Raw genomic sequence first — 17,136 nt, 5'->3', positions numbered from 1 at the left:
ATACAAATTTCTTTGGGAGATGTAGTGTATTGAAATATCTATTTATAAAGATTAATATCTGTATTTTTCCAGTTCAACAATATGAAATAAACTAAAACAGTAAATAATTTTTTTTCCATGTATTGTGTACTTTAAAGGGGAATGCCACTCTAGGAAATGTAGACATTTATGTAAACTTTGAGTTGTAGTCAGTCAATTTAAGATTTTACATCACTTAATCTTGGAAAAATAAAAAAGAAAGTTGACCACATTTCCTTCAAATTTGGAAAAGGATAACAAATTCAAAAACATTTTAAAAATTATGAGACCAAAAAAGTTCTCCCAAGGGACTGGTTTTGGTCTAAAATGTGTATGTACATGTGATCAATACTAATGAGCACACTATGTTCAACCATTCCATATTTATGAGGATAGGCCATGAGACAATTCATGTCTGTTAACTCTTTGAGCACCGTTTGACGAGAATTATCCACACGATGAGGTAACTCAAAGCTCGTTATAACAGGTTAACATAACGCATAGTTTGAAGCCTTTACTGAGGGGCCAGCTATCAGATATGAGTAAGCTAGGGAGTCACACACCCATTCTGTGATAGTATGTAAAATTGACCGTTTGCCCCAAGAAAACCAGGATTTTTACATGAACTTTGAGCAAAACTTGTAAAAAAAAGTCTTGTGTTTCTCCTTCAAAATACTGAATACATAGCAAGAATCCTATGATTTTTGTTTATCGAAGGCCATTTTGAATATTTAATGAGGTCATGTGACATAAATTTGAATATTTTGGGGATCAGTGTTTCATTTTGATTTAAAAGATATATTATTTTATCACATAAATATGTGCGTATCTTCTACTGTGTGACGTCAAACTGGTGATTTCAGAGCATATCACCCCTGTTCTACCGAACTATTTTTTCTCTGTACTGTTCGAGTACGCTACTATATAGTTTATCGTAATAATTATGTGCTTTCAAAACGTAAATGCATAAATTATGTTACATATCTCCTTGGATGGCATGTTTGATACGACTAGTAGTCCTTTTCTTTTTATTTGATACATTTTATTCTATTTAAAAATCACGTAGATTATCGATGTAGCAGCCGGCAAGCTTCTGATTTTCCGTCGAGCTCAGATCTCCGAACTTACACAACTCATAGACCCTACACCAACGTTGGTGTAGGGTCTATGCACAACCCAAGAAAATATGATTAAAATGACAGCACAAGTCATATTCAGACAATTCTACTTACGTTTTAAACTAAATTCGGTATTACATGTACATTGTAAGGTTATAACCGATAATTTTGGTTGAGAAACCACACAACAGTATGACCGATACCATACATATGGTAAGCTTGACCTCGCGACAGGTCACGTGATTATGTAATTTGCATAGCTGTCAGGCGCCATTTTTAATACGCGATGAAGAATATAGTGCGTTTAATTGATTCAGTATTCGTATAATACGATTTAAAATTTTAGAAAAATACGGGGAAATACTTAGTTATGTGATAAATATATAATTCCATGAAATCAATGTTAGTTTTATGTCATAATGTTCCTTGTATGATTCCGCAGACTACAAATTCTCGCCTACCGGCTCGAATTTGTATAAGTCCGCGGAATCATACTCGGAGCATTATGACAAAAAACTAACATTGATTTCATGGGATTATATATAAATACCAGGTCATACTTGGTCAGTTTGGACATTATGTAATATGATACTTTCACTGTTTGCATGTCATACAGATATATCAAATTACCATATGTTTACCATATACATGACCACTAAAAACCAAGAATTTGCGTACAAATATTTACATATTAGATAATATTTGCAGATCATTAATCCACAGGTTTTTGACATTGAACACCAAAGTGAATGAAAAATCAAGATTTTTTTTTAGGTTTACAATGAGACAAATCATGTGTGTTAATAAGGGCTACCAATAAACAATAGATAGTCAATAATTTTTACTTTTTAATTTTAGTTAATTATGTGTAATGTAAGTGATGTAAATTCATACAATGTCTAACTACAACTCAAAGTTTACATAAATGTCTTCATTTCCTGGAGTGGTATTCCCCTTTAATATCCCCAGCTTGAATTAAATGTGACAAATCAGATTAGACGACAAAATTTAAATATGACATTTCAGATTTATCAGTATAGAATTACAAGTACAGTACCCAGTTTACTTGTCAGGTAATTGACTACACAACACTTGTTTTAACCAATCAGTGTTTGTAATACTATCTTTGTTAAGGTACCACTGAGTTTATATTTATGGCCAATTGACTATACATATACAACACTCATTCCACCAATCAATGTTTGTAATACTATCTCTGTTGTATCATTGAGTTCATCTTTATGGCCAATTTTGTAATACCTGTACTGAAAGCTGGATACTCCAGATACGATATCGTCATATATTTGTTGGCCTAGAATCCGGGCAATTTGGGATTTTGAATTTTGGTTATGGGATATAACCAAAATACACAATCCTCATTTGCCTTGATTCTGTGGCTAAACATTTGTGAGAAAAGCACCTCAAAAGTTGGTGTTTTCAGAATTGCTTGTTGTAACCTCATTAGTCTAACCTGAGCTCTGTACTTCTGACTGTCTAGAATCAAGTGTAAGCAGCAAGTTGTCATAGACTGTTCTACAAAAGTTGATCAATTATTAAAGCTAAACTAGCTACAACTGGAATTATTTTTTGGAACTGTCATTTCGATATAATGACATTCATCCTGAAAAATATGTAATCAACTATCGGTAATTGTATAAATGTGAGTCACAACATAATAAGAGGTAGGAGAATACACAATTTTGGTTGGTCAAATAAACAGCCATTCACTGCTACTTGTGTAATGATTGGTAGTCGCTTGCAAAATTTTCACTCTATAAACTACTGTGATACTGTAAGTATAAAAGAATATTATGGTATTCCTTAGTATAGAATACAGTAGATAACAGGGTATGGGCTTTGCATATAAATTACTGACCATTAAACAAGTTACAGTCAGTGGTACATACAGGTAACAAAAAATAACCCCCCCCCCCCCAAAAAAAAAAAAAAAAAAAAAAGAAAAAAAAAAGAAAAAGAAAAAGAAAAAAGATAGACGTTTCAGACCATGCCCCTTTAACGGTTCCAATCCAGAAAAGTGGTGTTACTGGAGAAATGAATGTATTTTTGTGAACTTAGGATGCACACCAATATTATTAGTTTGCCCATTGAAGACTTAAAATGAACCAAGAGTCATCATGACTATACAAATTGTCATCTAAAACCAAAAAACTCTCAGGAAATACAATTATTTCACTGAGTGGTGTTCCCCTTTAACTCATTTTTAGCACAACTGAATTGATAAAGTTCAGTAGTGCTGTAGGGATCGCTAAGTGTCTGTCTGTCTGTCTGTGTGTGTGTGTGTGTATGTGTATGTGTGTGTGAGTGAGGATGTGTGGATGTGTGTGTGTGAGTGAGGATGTGTGTGTGTGTGTGTGTGTGTGTGTGTGTGTGTGTGTGTGTGTGTGTGTGAACAACTTAAAGTAAAAAACTGCTAGACCAATTGCTTTGATATTTGGTAGTCATGTTACTTTGGTTGACTAGTTGGGAAATTGTTCAAATGAAAATGATCGCATCAGAAATTTTACATTTGGAAATGTGATTTGTTGTATAACAAAATGCTTTGACTTCAGCCTGGAAATGTAAGATTCTTGTTTTATTGATGCAATGAAATCATTAAATCTTTTATGGGCTCTACTTCACACATCAATGTCAATGGCGTAAAGATTAACATCTGTTTAAGGTTGCTTGGCAACCTAGGCCTGTTAAATATCCAAAAGTGAAGTCACATGCTAAAATATTGATACCTCACCCATAAGCAACCTCCAATTGATGGCGTATGTGGGGAATATAACAACAGGGTTGTGTAGACAAATTAAACATTTGGCAGGTGAACACGCATATGCTAAATCTACTACAATGTAGACTATACTCATAGCAACAATGAACTAGTGATATATATATATTGTACAATAACAACATTGGTACAAGGCAAGTGGATAGATGTGCAATCATGATGGTTGAATGTTTAGAGTGGCTGGCTAGGAATCTGCAGGTTGCAGGTTGTAGAGTCATGATGGTTGAATGTTTAGAGTGACTGGCTAGGAATCTGCAGGTTGTAGGGTTGAGCCCGTTGCTGGCATTTGTTTCTGAATGACTAAAGTTCTTGGGTAAGATTTGAACCACAATTGCGCTTTGGTTAACCTAGCTGTATTAATTGGGGACCTGGTAAGATAGATGTTGAAATGTGAATGCTTTAATCTTGTGCACTTATAGAGGCTGCAATGGATTGTATGCTATAACGCCATTGTGCTATAACGCCATTGTCACCAATTTATTTAAATACATCTATCCATTTAAAGTCTGTTGGCTTGGTTACCCAGCCTCTTGCCGTTGAACTTAGGATGCACACCAATATTATTAGTTTGCCCATTGAAGACTTAAAATGAACCAAGATTCATCGTGACTATTCAAATTGTCATCTAAAACCAAAAAACTCACAGGAAATACAATTATTTCACTGAGTGGTGATCCCCTTTAACTCATTTTTAGCACAACTGAATTGATAAAGTTCAGTAGTGCTGTAGGGATCGCTAAGTGTGTGTGTGTGTGTGTGTGTGTGTGTGTGTGTGTGTGTGTGAGTGTGTGTGTAAACAACTTAAAGTAAAAAACTGCTAGACCAATTGCTTTAATATTTGGTGGTCATGTTACTTCGATTGTCTAATTGGGAAATTGTTCAAATGAAAATGATCGCATCAGAAATGTGTATTTTACGTTTGAAAATGTGATTTGTTGTATTACAAAATGCTTTGACTTCAACCTGGAAATGTAAGATTCTTGTTTTATTGATGTAATGAAATCATTAAATCTTTTATGGGCTACTTCACATGTCAGTGTCAATGGCGTAAAGATTAACATCTGTTTAAGGTTGCTTGGCAACCTAGGCCTGTTATTTAAATATCCAAAAGTGAACTCACATGCCAAAATATTGATACCTCACCCATAAGCAACCTCCAATTGATGGCGTATGTGGGGAATGTAACAAAAGGGTTGTGTAGGCAAATTAAACATTTGGCAGGTGAACACGTATATGCTAAAGCTACTACAATGTAGACTATACTCATACTCATAGCAACAATGAACTAGTGATATATATATATATATTGTACAATAACATCATTGGTATAAGGCAAGTGGATAGATGTGCAGTCATGATGGTTGAATGTTTAGAGTGGCTGGCTAGGAATCTGCAGGTTGCAGGTTGTAGAGTCATGATGGTTGAATGTTTAGAGTGGCTGGCTAGAAATCTGCAGGTTGCAGGTTGTAGAGTCATGATGGTTGAATGTTTAGAGTGGCTGGCTAGAAATCTGCAGGTTGCAGGTTGTAGGGTCATGATGGTTGAATGTTTAGAGTGGCTGGCTAGGAATCTGTAGGTTGTAGGGTTGAGCCCGTTGCTGGCATTTGTTTCTGAATGACTAAAGTTCTTGGGTAAGATTTGAACCACAATTGCGCTTTGGTTAACCTAGCTGTATTAATTGGGGACCTGGTAGGATAGATGTTGAAATGTGAATGCTTTAATCTTGTGCACTTATAGAGGCTGCAATGGATTGTATGCTATAACGCCATTGTGCTATAACGCCATTGTCACCAATTTATTTAAATACATCTATCCATTTAAAGTCTGTAGGCTTGGTTACCCAGCCTCTTGCCGTTGAACTTTGGATGCACACCAATATTATTAGTTTGTCCATTGAAGACTTAAAAGGAACCAAGAGTCATCATGACTATACAAATTGTCATCTAAAACCAAAAAACTCTCAGGAAATACAATTATTTCACTGATTGGTGTTCCCCTTTAACTCATTTTTAGCACAACTGAATTGATAAGGTTCAGTAGTGCTGTAGGGATCGCTAAGTGTCTGTCTGTGTGTGTGTGTGTGTGTGTGTGTGTGTGTGTGTGTGTGTATGTGTGTGTGTGTGTGTGTGTAAACAACTTAAAGTAAAAAACTGCTAGACCAATTGCTTTAATATTTGGTGGTCATGTTACTTCGATTGTCTAATTGGGAAATTGTTCAAATGAAAATGATCGCATCAGAAATGTGTATTTTACATTTGAAAATGTGATTTGTTGTATTACAAAATGCTTTGACTTCAACCTGGAAATGTAAGATTCTTGTTTTATTGATGTAATGAAATCATTAAATCTTTTATGGGCTACTTCACATGTCAGTGTCAATGGCGTAAAGATTAACATCTGTTTAAGGTTGCTTGGCAACCTAGGCCTGTTATTTAAATATCCAAAAGTGAACTCACATGCCAAAATATTGATACCTCACCCATAAGCAACCTCCAATTGATGGCGTATGTGGGGAATGTAACAAAAGGGTTGTGTAGGCAAATTAAACATTTGGCAGGTGAACACGTATATGCTAAAGCTACTACAATGTAGACTATACTCATAGCAACAATGAACTAGCGATATATATTTATATATATTGTACAATAACATCATTGGTATAAGGCAAGTGGATAGATGTGCTGTCATGATGGTTGAATGTTTAGAGTGGCTGGCTAGGAATCTGCAGGTTGCAGGTTGTAGAGTCATGATGGTTGAATGTTTAGAGTGGCTGGCTAGGAATCTGCAGGTTGCAGGTTGTAGAGTCATGATGGTTGAATATTTAGAGTGGCTGGCTAGAAATCTGCAGGTTGCAGGTTGTAGGGTCATGATGGTTGAATGTTTAGAGTGGCTGGCTAGGAATCTGCAAGTTGCAGGGTTGAGCCCGTTGCTGACATTTGTTTCTGAATGACTAAAATTCTTGGGTAAGATTTGAACCACAATTGCGCTTTGGTTAACCTAGCTGTATTAATTGGGGACCTGGTAGGATAGATGTTGAAATGAATGTGAATGCTTTAATCCCATGCACTTATAGAGGCTGATTGTATGCTCCCCAGGGAGTTGAGGAAGTAAAGGGCCATTGTGCCACTATAGGTCTGTGCCATGGAGTAATAATTGTAAAGCTCTTTGAGGATGTGATTATTATAGATTTGTGCTATAATGCCATTGTCACTAATTTATTTAAGTACATCTATCCATTTAAAGTCTGTAGCCCCTTGCCATTGAGGGAGCTACTCCCCCCTCCCAGCAGGCAGCTACACCCCCCAGCAGGCAGCAACACCACCCAGCAGGCAGCAACACCACCCAGCAGGCAGCTACAACCCCCCAGCAGGAAGCTACAACACCCCCCCCCCCAGCAGGCAGCTACACCCCAGGCAACTACACCCCCTGCCCCAGCAGGCAGCTACACCCCCAGCAGGCAGCTACATCCCCAACCCTGAAACAATAAAGTCTGTAGCTGTGAAATGGCTAGGTGTAGTACAATGACGTCATATATGAATACATATCTTGTAAATATCTAAATGTATCAGATGACATGGTCAGATTTAAATTTCCTCAAACTTTGTAAATATGTATAATCATGTAATTCTTTAGTCTGTAAGGTACACCATGATGGGGCGCCCTCACACATCAGAGGCCAGTGAGGGCGGAACATCATGACAATCTTACAGTCTAGAAATTCTTAGAAACCATAACACAGATACATGTGTTAATATTCTAATTTACATAGAGTATGTGTATATATCAGTTGTCCATCATCAATATAGCTTTTTAATGTTACATGTGTTAGCATTGTGAATGCATTACAAATGTTATAACGCACATTCAAGCAGTTCAAAATGTTTTTAGAATTGAGCTTTTGATCTGTCTTGTTGACGATCTTCATCAGAATGACTTTCATTGTTACAGCTGACCAATTAATAAAGTGGCCGTGTGGATGAGAATTAAGTATTTATTTTGGATTTTTAATTCATAATACAACTTTACTGTGTTTTTCTACTTTAACAAATAATGTGAAATAACATATTATATACCAAGACCTTGTTTGTAACTCATTTAATTACAAAAAGATGCATAAAGTGTAAAAAGTTTGTTATTGTACATTTAATTACAAAAAGTGTTATTGTATGTACAATAACAAACATTTTAGACATATTTTATTGATTTTCAATTTACTGAGTTACAAACAAGGAATTGGTAGATATTATTTCACATTATTTTTTTTTTCAATTAGAAAAAACAATTGTTGTATAAATTCAAAATTCAAAATAAATACCTAATCCTCATTAATTTGGTCACTTTAACACTGGGTTTGCAGTAAGCATATTTTTAATGTAATGTTGACATGATTTGTGAAACTGATGTAAATTAGTCTAATCATTGTACATGTTTTTTTATATTAGGATCTCATTGATGCTGTTAAAAGTGGAGATATAGAGAAGGTTAAATTCTACTTGGATAATGGTTATGATGTCAATTATGTAGATGAAAGAGATTGGGTAAGTGTATACTCAGTACATAAATCAGATCATTGCCTATAAATGAATCATTGGTAAGTGTATCAATAAGTAGCTCATTGCTCATAAATAAAACAATATTTAGTTGCAAAACAACATTGATTGCAGAGTGGTTGACATAAAGATAAGATGATTACAATGGAATATTGACAACAATAGCTAAACAGGCACTAACGTTAAAAATGTTTGCAATTATCAGTTTTGATAGAAAACTACAACTTTTTGTGCCATAAGTGTTTGCCTATGTCCACGATAATTATTTATATTTAGTTATTCCTGACAAGTCTTTGCATCTTTAGTCTATGCATCAGGTGATACCACATCTAAGGAAAGACTTTAAAAAACCTTAAACTAAAAATGAAACAAAATAAAACATGTCATGGTAAGACTTGAACACAAAACACACTTGTGATCCAGTTAAAAATAATGTTTTTGTCCAAAAGATATTGCCCACTTTAAACAATAAAGAACAAAAGTGAAACAAAAGTACTGTAACATTAAAAATGGCGCCGGTCAATGGCGCCGGTCAATGGCGACACGGTTATGCGAGCTCCAGTTATTTTGTATTTACTCTCACTTTTATTTGTGTGTTGCATGTCAGCATTGCACAAGTATGACCGTGAAGAGTTACTTCACATCAGGACAAATGTTGGTGAGTGCCAGAAGGATGGTTATCCTATTTTAGACATTTTAGAACATATTCCTGAAGTCTCTAATGGTGGATGTAGGAAAGCCAACAATAACACGCAACGCGGGCGAAAACGTGGAAAACGTGGTGGTGCGTTAGTGAGATTGCGTCGACGTTCCCAACGCCCTCCGCTACCGAGCATTATTTTGGCAAATGTTCGGTCCCTTTCCAACAAAATTGATGAATTGAACTGTTGCTTGGACGCAAAAAGAGATTTTAGAGATTGTAGTGTTTTCTGTTTTACGGAAACATGGCTGAATGAATCAATTCCTGACTCAGCTGTCCAACCACCTGGGTTTACAATATTCAGATGCGATCGGTCATTCCAGCGTTCAAATAAGGTGAAAGGCGGCGGTGTGTGCTTCATGATTAATAACGCATGGTGTACCGATGTTAAAATACTCCAACAATCTTGCTCTCCCGAACTAGAATCACTTACCATCAAATGCAGGCCACTCTATTTACCTCGGGAATTTTCCTCTATTATACTCACTGCTGTCTATATACCCCCAAGGGCTAATACTGTCTCAGCTATCAATCAACTGTCAGATATAATAACACGAAGTGAAAATCAGAATCCTGGATCTTTCTCCATTATTACTGGAGATTTTAACAGGGCCAATCTGAGGAAAGACATGCCGAAGTATTACCAACAGGTTACATGCACAACTCGTGGTAGTAACACACTGGACCACTGCTATACAACTATCAAAAATGCCTATCGTTCTATTCCCCGTGCACCTCTCGGCAATTCAGACCATTCTACGATTTTCCTTGTACCAGCTTACAGACAGGAACTTAAACGTTGCAAGCCTGTGAAAAGATCTATACCCCAGTGGACGGATGATGCCATTGAATGTCTCCGTGCATGTTTTGATGCGACTGACTGGGGCGTATTCAAAGAAAACGCAGCTGATCTTGACGAATATACAGAAACTGTCATTCATTACATTAAATTCTGTGAAAATATTTGTATTCCAGTAAAAGCGATGACCAAATTTCCAAACGACAAGCCCTGGTTTGACAAGAACATTAGACAAAAAATCATAGCTAAACAGGTGGCATATCAGTCGAAAGACGATCAACAATACAAAAAGGCCAAATATGACCTGCGGAATGCAATAAAACAAGCCAAACGGGCGTACAAGGATAAACTTGAAGTCAATCTAACAACAAGCAACACAAGAGATTTGTGGCAAGGTCTTCAACGAATACTGAACTACAAGTCTAAATCCAAGTCGGATACTTTGAACGATCAAAAACTTGCAAACGAACTAAACATTTTCTTTAGCCGCTTCGACAAGCAAACTGTTCATCCTAATATTGACATGTCTGGTTCTGGGGCCTTTTCGGTATCGGACGATGATGTAAGGCACATTTTTGCGAAGTTGAACGTACGTAAAGCAGCTGGCCCAGATGAGGTGTCACCTCGTCTATTACGGGCTTGCTCGAGTCAACTTTCATGTATCTTCGCTGACATTTTTAATAGGTCTCTAAGTACTAGTAAGGTTCCTAGTATATTTAAAAAGTCAATAATCATACCTGTCCCTAAGAAAGCCACTATCTCCCAACTCAATGATTACAGACCCGTTGCTCTAACCTCAGTTGTAATAAAATTATTTGAACATTTAGTACTGAAAGTTATTAAATCTAGTCTCCCTCCTTCATTCGACCCATATCAATTTGCTTACCATCCAAATCGTTCAGTCGAAGATGCTGTGTCTTTGGCCCTTTATTATGCTCTCAACCACCTTGAAAAGGTAAATTCTTATGTCAGAATACTTTTTATTGACTATAGCTCGGCTTTCAATACCATAATTCCAGCTAATCTTCACAACAAACTACTGTCTCTTGGTCTCAATAGTTCTCTATGCAATTGGATTTTTGACTTTCTATCAAATAGACCCCAGGTGGTTAAGACGGGTTCTTTCTTTTCGGAACCAATCATTTTAAATACAGGTGCTCCCCAGGGCTGCGTTCTTTCTCCCATGCTGTATTCTCTCGTTACCCATGATTGTGCCTCATCCGCTAGCGATTCTTTGATTTTTAAATTCGCTGACGACACGTCAATTGTGGGTCTTATTCAATATGACAACGAGACAGCATACCGAGACCAGGTGGACAGAATTGTTGGTTGGTGTGCCGATAATAACCTTGAGTTGAATGTTGATAAGACAAAAGAAATTATCGTAGATTTTAGGAAAAAGAGAATGTATCACACACCCCTGAATATTCATGGAAAAGAGGTAGAAATCGTAGATACGTTTAAATTTCTCGGGTCACTTATCTCAGAGGATTTAAAGTGGGAGAAAAATGTTGATCACATTGTAAAAAAGGCCCAACAACGCATTTTCTTTCTACGCCGTTTAAAGAGCTTTGGTGTCAGTCAAGCTATTTTAAAGAAATTCTACCGGGCTGTGGTTGAGAGTGTTCTGACATTCTCAATCATAGTCTGGTATGGAAACACTACTCATAAGGATCGTGCTAAGTTAAATAGAATTGTGAGAACGGCATCACGTATTATTGGTATAGGACTTCCATCTCTTGAGTCACTTTTTAATTCACGCGTCACCAGGAAAACAAAATCTGTAATTAAGGACATAAACCATCCAGCCCACACATTGTTCGAACTGCTGCCCTCTGGTACTCGATATAGATCAATCAAAACCAAAACAAATCGCTTCAAAAATAGTTTTTATCCTTTGTCAGTTCGTATTTTAAATGATTCGTAATTTGTCTTAGCGTTTTAGCGTATATGTACATATTTTCCACTTTTAATAGTTATTCATATCCACACTGTTTGTGTTTTAACCGAGCTACGTATAACCAAAGCGAATTCCATTGTATAATTTTATACTTATACTTATGGCAATAAAGTTAATAATAATAATAAACATGTATTCTATAATGTGAGATATCTTGTCGGCGGAATATGTAACTTGGATTTTGTCATAGATGTGCTATTGACAAATCACCGTCATTGATTGACAGATGTCATTGACTGAGCCATGTGCATTAGAAATTGTGTGACAATCTACAACAAACAAATCAAATTGTCATAACTTATAGTGCATATTGAATGTCAACATTTTAAATGTACGATCGGTTCTCTTACGTAATCTTGGGTGACATTCAAATTATGGTGAAAATTCTGGTCATGAGATCACTATAATACACATGATCAGTTTCCCAAAGGACAGAGATGCTGTGTCTTGTTTTTACATTTTCTGAAGCCAAAAAATGTCAATAATTGGTCGTCGACTTGATGATCAAGAATACAGAACACTTGTAGAGGTATGTTGATATTACTGTGAGTCAAACTATATTTCATTGATCTGATCATAAGTGAATAGGGATAGGATTCCACTAATGACATTTCTACTGAGTGTACATTGAAGACCAGACACTTGCACATTTCGTGCACTTTCTGGATTAAGAAGATTTTCATTGCATGAAACTTGAAAGCCTTTCACGAATCCATAAATAGTAGAAAGAAAGAAAGTAATCCTTGCCATATTGTAGTGTCAGTACTCTTACCCCCCTCCCCTCCCCCCATTAAAATTTGACACTCCCCTTATGTGATCTAAAGTTATGAATCTTTCCATCCAAGAAAAGAATCCTTTCAATAGTGTAATGACTGCCAAAAAAGTTTTATTCCGTTATGTACTGAAATGTTTACATCAGTACATCCAGTAATAGTAGAAAGACTGAAAGAAAGAAAGAAAGAAAGAAAGATAGCTATGCTTGCCATATTACAGTGCCAGCACTGTGAAGGCCCCTTCTAAATATTGGACCCTCCCCTTATGTAACCTCAAGTTATGAATAATTCCATCCAGGAATAATAGATGAAAAGAAAATAATTCTAGCCTTTATAGTGTAGTGACAGCATTCTGAAACAACCCCCCCCCCCACATCAAATTGACCACTCCCTTAGATATCCACATTTATTTATCTGTGCAATGAGGAATTGTGTATATATATTTTAGGGGACAGGGAACTCGATGATTACATGACCTTGTCGATTCAAGCTCAGGGTCATAGTCAAAATTCAAGGTCAACTCAATTTGTCAAATTTATCGAAACATTCATCGATACTTTTCTGTATACTTCCATCAGATATGACTGGTAAAGCTGTAAGACAGTCAAGAAAAGAGCCAAACATAAAATCTTTCCGAAAAATGTGAAAAAAAGTATATATGAAGTTGTTTGTAACAGAAAGCTGTTACCAAGACAACTGCTGTCAATATTCACAGGTGTTTTCCCTAACTACCACCAAGACATAATGTGTCAGGCTGCAAATCGGTCTCAAATAGCAAATTATATAGTTTTTTTGCAGCAAACACGTATTTTGGCTTTGTTCGTAACAAAATTCTGTTCCAAAGACAGCTGGTATCGAGATCTGTGATTATACCAAAATATGTAAATACTGAATATCTCATGGTTCCGAATTGCTTTAGATATGATGGAAGTGTCCATATATAGGTTTTAGAGTACAGGCAAATCACTTATCACAAGGTTGTTTAAATCCAAGGTCAAGGTCATAGTCTAATTACAAGGTCATCTCAATTTTACACTTTTTTTCAAAACACTCACATAAGTTTTTTGCTATAAACTACTGCAGACATCAGATAGTAAATCAGATAGCAAATTATATAGTTTGTCATAATTTTTGTAGCAATGGCATATTCAGGGTCAGCTTACTATGGGGTAAGGGAATTGTCTAGAAACAGGTTCAGAAAAGGAATGATGCTGTATAACCAAGTACTAGAAAGATAGCTATTCATACTTTATTGACATCTAACAAAACTCCTACAGATCACACAGAAATGAAGGTTTATATAGGTTTTACTACATTCCATACATATTGGGGTGAATTTGATATTGACCTTCATTTGATTGGTCAATTAGGAAAATATAGGATTGGTTAGTAGAGATTGTTTAAACTTGAGATTAACTAATTTGACCGTTACTTGTTTGGCTATGTAAATTACAGTTAGGATCCTAAATTTGACTCAAGCTTGGTGTATATTCAATCTCAGTGTATATTTCATTCCCGATACATATATTACTTACAAAAGTGTGAGATACAGAATTATGCAAAAAAACTGGCAACTCACAGATACATACATTTGGGTGGTCATTTCACATTTTGAGGCGTTACATACTCTTCAAGGATTTTTGACAATACTTCTCTTGTTGATTCTAGATAGTATTTGTGGTGTCTATTGATTTTAGTCTGTAAGGAAGTTGTTTGTATATTTTATTTCTTACTACGCGAGAAATCATTCATCTTTCTGATTAGTTACATTTTTAGCACAACTGAACTACAATGAGCGGTGTCTGTCTGTGTGTGTGTGTGTGTGTGTGTGTGTGTGTATGTGTGTGTGTGTGTGTGTGTGTGGTGTGTGTGTGTTGTGTGTGGACGACTTAAACTCAAAAACTGCCAACCCAATCGCCTTGGTATTTGGTGGGGACATTACTTGTGGGATCTAGTTGGGAAATTGTTCAAAAGAAAATGAACACATCGCAGGTGTGTGATTTGGGTCAACAAAATGTGATTTTTGGTCAAAAACTGAAACTCAAAAACTACTGGGCAGATTGGGCTGAAATTAGGGTGAAACATTCTTCAGGATGTTTTTACTAAGAAATATTCATGATATGATGGTCCAATTAGTGATATGCAAATTAGGGCTAAAAATGTGTCTTTTTGGTCAAAAATCTGTAATTCCAAAACCACTTAGCAGATTGGGTTGAAATTTAATGGGAATGCATCAAACAAGTCAACACCTAACATAAAAGAAGACACACCAAGCAAAATACCAGTATCAACTATCAATGTGAACACATCATTAACAAGTAACAACAAAGAAGACATGTTACAAACAATCATTGAAATGATAGAAGAAAAACATGACAAATACATTACAATGATCACTGAACTGGATGAAAAAATGTCAACAAGTCATAATGACATTCTCAAGAAATTTACAGATGTCACAAAAGATACCAACAAAACAATGCTTGAAAGGGAAATGTTAAAGAAGAACAAAGAGATAGAGAGTCTAAAAGAACAGTTACAGAGTGAACACAAACTGCTTGAATCTACTAAACAATCCTTACAGAAAGAAGAAGAAGAAAATGCCTGGAAAACTTTCAAAATTACCACACTTAAGGATAATCTTCAAAGGAAAGATGCAGAAATTGAGAGACTGAAAGTTGAGCATTCCAAACAACAACAACAACAGAGCCAGACTGACATACTAAATGCACAAGAACAAACCAGGAAAGATGTACAGGACTTTAAATCAACCATAACAGCATCAATAATGACAGAATTCCAACAACTTCAAGAAAAGATAGATACATGTTTACCTGAACAAACAAGTAAACAACACCAACAATGGACAGTTGTATCTAAGAAGAGAAACAGACACCAAACGGAAGATTCAACCCAAGAACAACTCACTACAGCAACTGAAGCAAACAGTCCAATGCAAAGTACAAAAACATACAGCTACATAGTGCAACAACAATCTCATACACCACAAGGAAAACAAATTAACAAGAAACCTTCTACACCAAACATGAGCAATAAACGACCATTCAAAGTAAGAAGAATACCACAACAAGTAGAACACTTAATCATAAGTGACTCCCAATCGAAATATATACAAAACAGATATCTTGCCAAGAACCAGATGGTCCTCACTTACAGTGGTGCTGAAATATCTGACATCAAAAGAGTCATTGCTGAGAACGACTTTCCACAAAGTCTGAAAAGTATTACTATCAATATAGGTGGAAATGACATCGACAGTAACAGAGACCCTAAGTCAATAAAAAGTGAAATACAAGATTTACAAACTGAAATACAGCAAAGGTATCCGAGAACACAAATGTTTATGTGTGAAGTCATCCCACGCCAACACTGGAAAGAATCAACAACCAACACAATGAAAACAATAAACAGTTATTTCAGGAGTAATAAATCAAATGCCATATCATCCATAGATATGGATAACATAACACCTAACATGTTAGGAAGAGATGGTGTACATCTGAATATTGATGCAGGAACTCATGCTTTCATCAACAATATCAATACAAAAATCAACAGCTTGTATCCACTAGAAAGAAGACCAAGAACAAAACAATATGATAAACCAATATACTCAACTGACCCACTAAATCAAAATCGTAATGATCATCGCCAGGAAAGAAATAGAGACACGAGAAATGAATACTACATGTATGACAGGAGAGGACATGAAATGTACACAATGTCTCCAGAAAGACATCACAGTAATACACCTGGATGGCAAGATGGATACAGAGAAAGAACACGGTACTGAATCAACTTAAAATATAAATAATGACAGTACAACGTAAAAGAAATAGAAAAAACATTAATACAATGACATCAAGTTACCTTACAATTGGCCACTGGAATACAGCCGGTCTAAGGTATAACTACAAACCCAGACAAGGAACTATAGACAACAAAACAGAAAGTTCACTAGACATAGAGTCACAAATCAAAGACTACCATATATACGCAATGACAGAGACATGGCTGAATACTGAAAGTAAAGAACTCATTCCACAACCAAAGGGATATTACACATACCACAGCATTAGACCCAAAAACAAGAAAGCATGGAGGTCATCAGGAGGAATCAGCATTTTCATCAAGAATAGTATCAAAGATGGAGTCAAGATTATACCAACTACAAGTAAATTCTCACTATGGTGTAAAATTAATAAAGAATTTTTCAACCTTGAAAAAGACATTTACATATGCACAACATACATACCACCCCAAAATTCCAGTTTCTACAATGATAATGACTGTAATCCTTATGAAGAAATCAACAAAGAGCTACAACAATATAACACTCATGGACAAGGTGACTTTAATGCGAGAAGGAACAACATTGATGATGTAATTCTTGATGAAGAAGA

The 17,136-nt window shown here is 35.8% G+C and overlaps 1 protein-coding gene across 1 annotated transcript in view; it reads left to right on the top strand.

Annotated features, from left to right (window-relative positions):
- LOC144450368 (uncharacterized) overlaps positions 1 to 17,136 on the top strand; it is a 67,273-nt gene that overhangs the window by 4,609 nt on the left and 45,528 nt on the right. Inside the window, exon 2 of the mRNA XM_078140972.1 lies at positions 8,373 to 8,468. Coding sequence (XP_077997098.1) covers positions 8,373 to 8,468 — 96 coding nt within the window. The remainder of the gene's footprint in view (positions 1 to 8,372; positions 8,469 to 17,136) is intronic.

Source organism: Glandiceps talaboti, chromosome 19 (assembly GCF_964340395.1).
Source record: "Glandiceps talaboti chromosome 19, keGlaTala1.1, whole genome shotgun sequence".
Classification (NCBI taxonomy): Eukaryota; Metazoa; Hemichordata; class Enteropneusta; family Spengelidae; genus Glandiceps; species Glandiceps talaboti.
This window is presented reverse-complemented; position numbering and strand designations above follow the sequence as displayed.